The sequence below is a fragment of the Trachymyrmex septentrionalis genome, unplaced genomic scaffold (assembly GCF_001594115.1).
Source record: "Trachymyrmex septentrionalis isolate Tsep2-gDNA-1 unplaced genomic scaffold, Tsep1.0 scaffold37, whole genome shotgun sequence".
In the NCBI taxonomy this organism is placed as follows: Eukaryota; Metazoa; Arthropoda; class Insecta; order Hymenoptera; family Formicidae; genus Trachymyrmex; species Trachymyrmex septentrionalis.
In genome coordinates, this window is record NW_017305536.1 from 3,417,608 (window position 1) to 3,421,448 (window position 3,841).

General features: G+C 38.9%; 1 protein-coding gene across 12 annotated transcripts in view; it reads left to right on the forward strand.

Moving 5' to 3' along the window:
- The first annotated feature begins 66 nt into the window (after window positions 1–66).
- Window positions 67–3,841, forward strand: part of LOC108750637 (intersectin-1) — a 19,045-nt gene continuing 15,270 nt past the window's right edge. For 6 of the 12 annotated variants that reach the window (XM_018490209.1, XM_018490212.1, XM_018490211.1 and 3 more), the window contains exons 1-5: window positions 734–1,535; window positions 1,982–2,135; window positions 2,197–2,345; window positions 2,403–2,543; window positions 2,928–3,023. In XM_018490209.1, coding sequence (XP_018345711.1) covers window positions 1,514–1,535; window positions 1,982–2,135; window positions 2,197–2,345; window positions 2,403–2,543; window positions 2,928–3,023 — 562 coding nt within the window. In that variant the 5' untranslated portion in view covers window positions 734–1,513. Of the gene's footprint in view, window positions 202–733; window positions 1,536–1,981; window positions 2,136–2,196; window positions 2,346–2,402; window positions 2,544–2,927; window positions 3,024–3,841 lie in introns of those variants that run through there. The other 6 variants (XM_018490218.1, XM_018490219.1, XM_018490210.1 and 3 more) reach the window with 5 other exon arrangements.

The window sequence follows — 3,841 nt, forward strand, 5'->3', positions numbered from 1 at the left end:
TCCGGCTTGACTGCCGGTGGCTCTTCAATGCTCCGCAATTTCCAACTCGTGTGCCACGTATATACATACATATGCACGCGTGGAAGAATACCTATTATCGTCAAGGACGCGTACCCCGTCGGGCTCTCGTAATTTGGTATCACCGTTCGGTATATAGGCCTCGACCGCGTTTAACCGTTAATTGTCCTCCGCTGTGAAAAGGTACGTCTGATAAATTTAAATATATAAATATTTCATCGATATTCGTTAATCTCTCGCTCGCACGGCAAGAATGTATCGACGAGAGTTCACAAATAATATTCGATCAGATTGTAATTCCCGCAACGCGTCGAACCTTCGCGGCTACGATCTGAAGTGCGCTCCGGACAGCTCTGGAGTCGGGGGAGATCCAAATGGTCTGACGTTTGTCACAGTTGATGAAACTCGCCTGCGATTACCCCTCGTGCGTGTGTGTGTGTGCGCGCGTGTATGTATGTATGTGTGTGTGTGTGTATATCGCCGTGTGTAATTAAATCTCATTCTAAACGACGAGACCGTACTTCCGGCAACACGTACTCGAGGGAGTATCGTTGCCCGAACTTTTCTCTCTCTCTCTCTCTCTCTCTCTCTCTCTCTCTTTCTCTCTTACGGGAAATCAAACGATCTTCACGCGGATCGCAGGAATCAGTCTCGGAGGCGGGATATCGATTCTCGCCGAAGAGTCCCGAGAGCGGCCGATCGTTCGTGAAAGTGACGTGCGCGAGTAGTTGCACGAACGGTCGCGAGCTGGGTGAGTTAGCGGTGGTCAGTGGTGATCATCTCGTCGTGGATCGGTTCGGGTTTGTTCTCCCCCGATCGACCCGATCGCGTCGAGGTAGCTTCTCGCGACAGATTTTCCCGTCCCTCTTTCTCCCCTGCGCGGGGAGGGAAGATCAATTCTTTCGTCGTTCATCGTTCATCGGCCGCGCACGCGGGAGACGACGGGAGACGACGCGTGATTGACAGTTGGAACGCGAGGACGGATAGAGAGGTAGATTTGACATCTCAGGTAGACTCAACGGATGGACAACGGCGGGTCGTAGGTCGCTCAATGACGGGTGGTGGGTGGTTTACGATTAACATTCCGCAACATGGGAATGGGTCACGCACGCGGCTCTCGTAGATTCGGTAACGTCAGCGCTTTGCTCGCATATCTGCGATAAAATCACCTTTTATTTATTTCTATGGTGGGCGAACTAGCGCGTTCGATATCTTGGAATCTCTTCGATTCGTGGCCCCGCCGTTGTACAACACATCGTTATCCGAATAAATAGAAATCACGGCTCGACCGCTCGGTCTTTATCCCCCGACTTGGTTTCTCCGTTACCAGATAAATCCCATCATTGCGAGGCCATCGAGGATCGATCACCGTGACCTAACCTAAGCTAACCTTGAAGGCGTGAACTATCGCCACTAATTGCTCGATTGCAAGAGACGTGAAGTTCTAACGTGATACTGTCTCGAATATCGTGCAGCAGATATAGCTCTCTCCAAAATGTCCACTCCTCAGACTCCAGGTGAATTTTATTTATACTAACTTATTATACTATCATCTATTGATGTCTGCTGTTTATTATTGCCAGGCTGAAAGTATGTTATCACTTATGTCGTCTGTTGTATACATTATCATGCCTGATATATTTCTTATTTTGAAGTAGTTTATCTTGTAACTTAAAAGTTTCTTTTCTCAATACAGACAGGCTTGGGCAAAAGCCTTATACAATACTTTTGTATAATAAATGTAATATTTGTATAATAAATGAGTGACAGAAGGTCTGTTCTTTTTCCATTTTTTTTTTGTTCTAAACTGGTGCAATAAATTAGAATGAAATAGATATAGTTTATTTTGCTCTAATTTATTAGACTGGTTTTAGAGATACTGGTTCAGAACTTTTTGGAAAAAAATAACCTTTTATTATACAGAGAATGCAATACATTTATTCTAAATATATTTAATACACAGGTATGGACCCCTGGGTGATCCAACCTAGAGAAAGATTGAGATATCAAGAACAATTTGATTCGTTGAAACCGATCAATGGAATTGTCACTGGTGAGCAGGCAAAAGGATTCCTCCTTAGATCTCAACTGCAGCCTGCTATTCTCGGACAGATATGGTACTTAAGGAATGTCTAGAATCTACCTTGTAAGGCGTTTCCTAATCCTTGTTTTTTATAGGGCATTATCAGATACAGATGCAGATGGCAAGATGGATATAAATGAGTTCAGTATTGCATGCAAGTTGATCAATTTGAAACTGCGCGGTTTCGAAATTCCCAAAGTACTGCCACCTGTTCTTGTACAGAGTTTGAAGTCTTTGTCATCTGGTAGGTAAAAATTATACATGCACAAGATATGTGAAATTTTATTGTAAGATATTTTAGGCGATGCTAGCCTGACTGGATTGCCGAATGGTTCTACCGCTCCAAGTAATGTTAGCTCTCTAGTAAATTTAAGTGGACATCAACCGATGGTATCTCAAACCGTTGCAAGCGCGATACCCACGGCTGGAAATACCCTTATAGGTAATATATCATTAAATGTTGATTCATTTTTTTATTATTCATTCTTCCTGTATCTTTCGATCGACGATTATCAAGTAGATGCTTATGTGATACCTTGTCAACTAGCAAAAAACAATTTCGATTTATAAGAGATTTATATGAGCGTCTATAAGCACCCAGAGATATACCTTTGCTCAGATATTCGCTGCTTATTAGATTCATTCAAACATATCACTGATATTTAATAAGCCTATATTATTACAATATCATATATATCAATATTCATCATTTTTATAAATTGAATTGAACATATCATTTGAACATATCAATGTTATTACTTTAGTCATGAAACATTAATTATCAGACATAACTGATCTGTTATTCATTATTCATCATACTACACAGCATTACAACAAAATAGACAGATTGTGGCTCCAAGCACACATGCCACAACTCATATATCGTCTAAGCCACCCGCTCGACCCGCGCCACCTTCTGTGGGTATGTTAATAGTACTGAACGTGTATTTTTATAGGCCAGTTTGTTTCCTTTTTCTTGAAGCAAGCTTTTGTTGCTTGAAAGCGTTTTTATTAAAATGTATTTTTAACCTATTTTATTTGTTGATTATTATATACATTAGTTATGTACATTGTAATGTAATGTCAAAGGCAAACTTCCTTTCTAGCTATTGTACTCACTATACTATACACTACATAATTTTGGAATGTTCATAAATATCTCTCATGTATCTTTATTTATAGTACAATTTTATGTGTGAAATAACTATGATTTTTTTAAATATATATGAAACAGATGCACAGTTTATACTTTCGATGTCGCCTGTTTTGGAAATTTATGTTGCAGCAAGAGCTTTGAAGAATACAACTCGATCTTTGCTCAGACTACAAATTTATTTTTTTATGTACCACTTTATATTACACATGTAGGTATGTGTTGGACTTTGCGACAATAGATTTTTCAGCAAGTATAGTTATGAAAAAAATTCATCTGCATCTTGATTATGTATACATATTCTATATTATGTATACATATCACTTTAATATTATTTTACACAAAAAGTCATAAAATTAGGAAAGTTTTTATAATTGCCTGAACATAAAAGTAAACGTGTTTGACAATTTTGGTTGTTATGTAAATAAAAAAAGATAGTGATGTAATTTTCTAATTGTAGAATTAGAATTATTATTTGTTGAGATGATGTGCCTTTTACTTATCATCTACTTGAGGGATTATACTTATATGCCATTTATATACTTACAATTATATTTGCACTTTGTCTTACAACCTGTTTTACCACT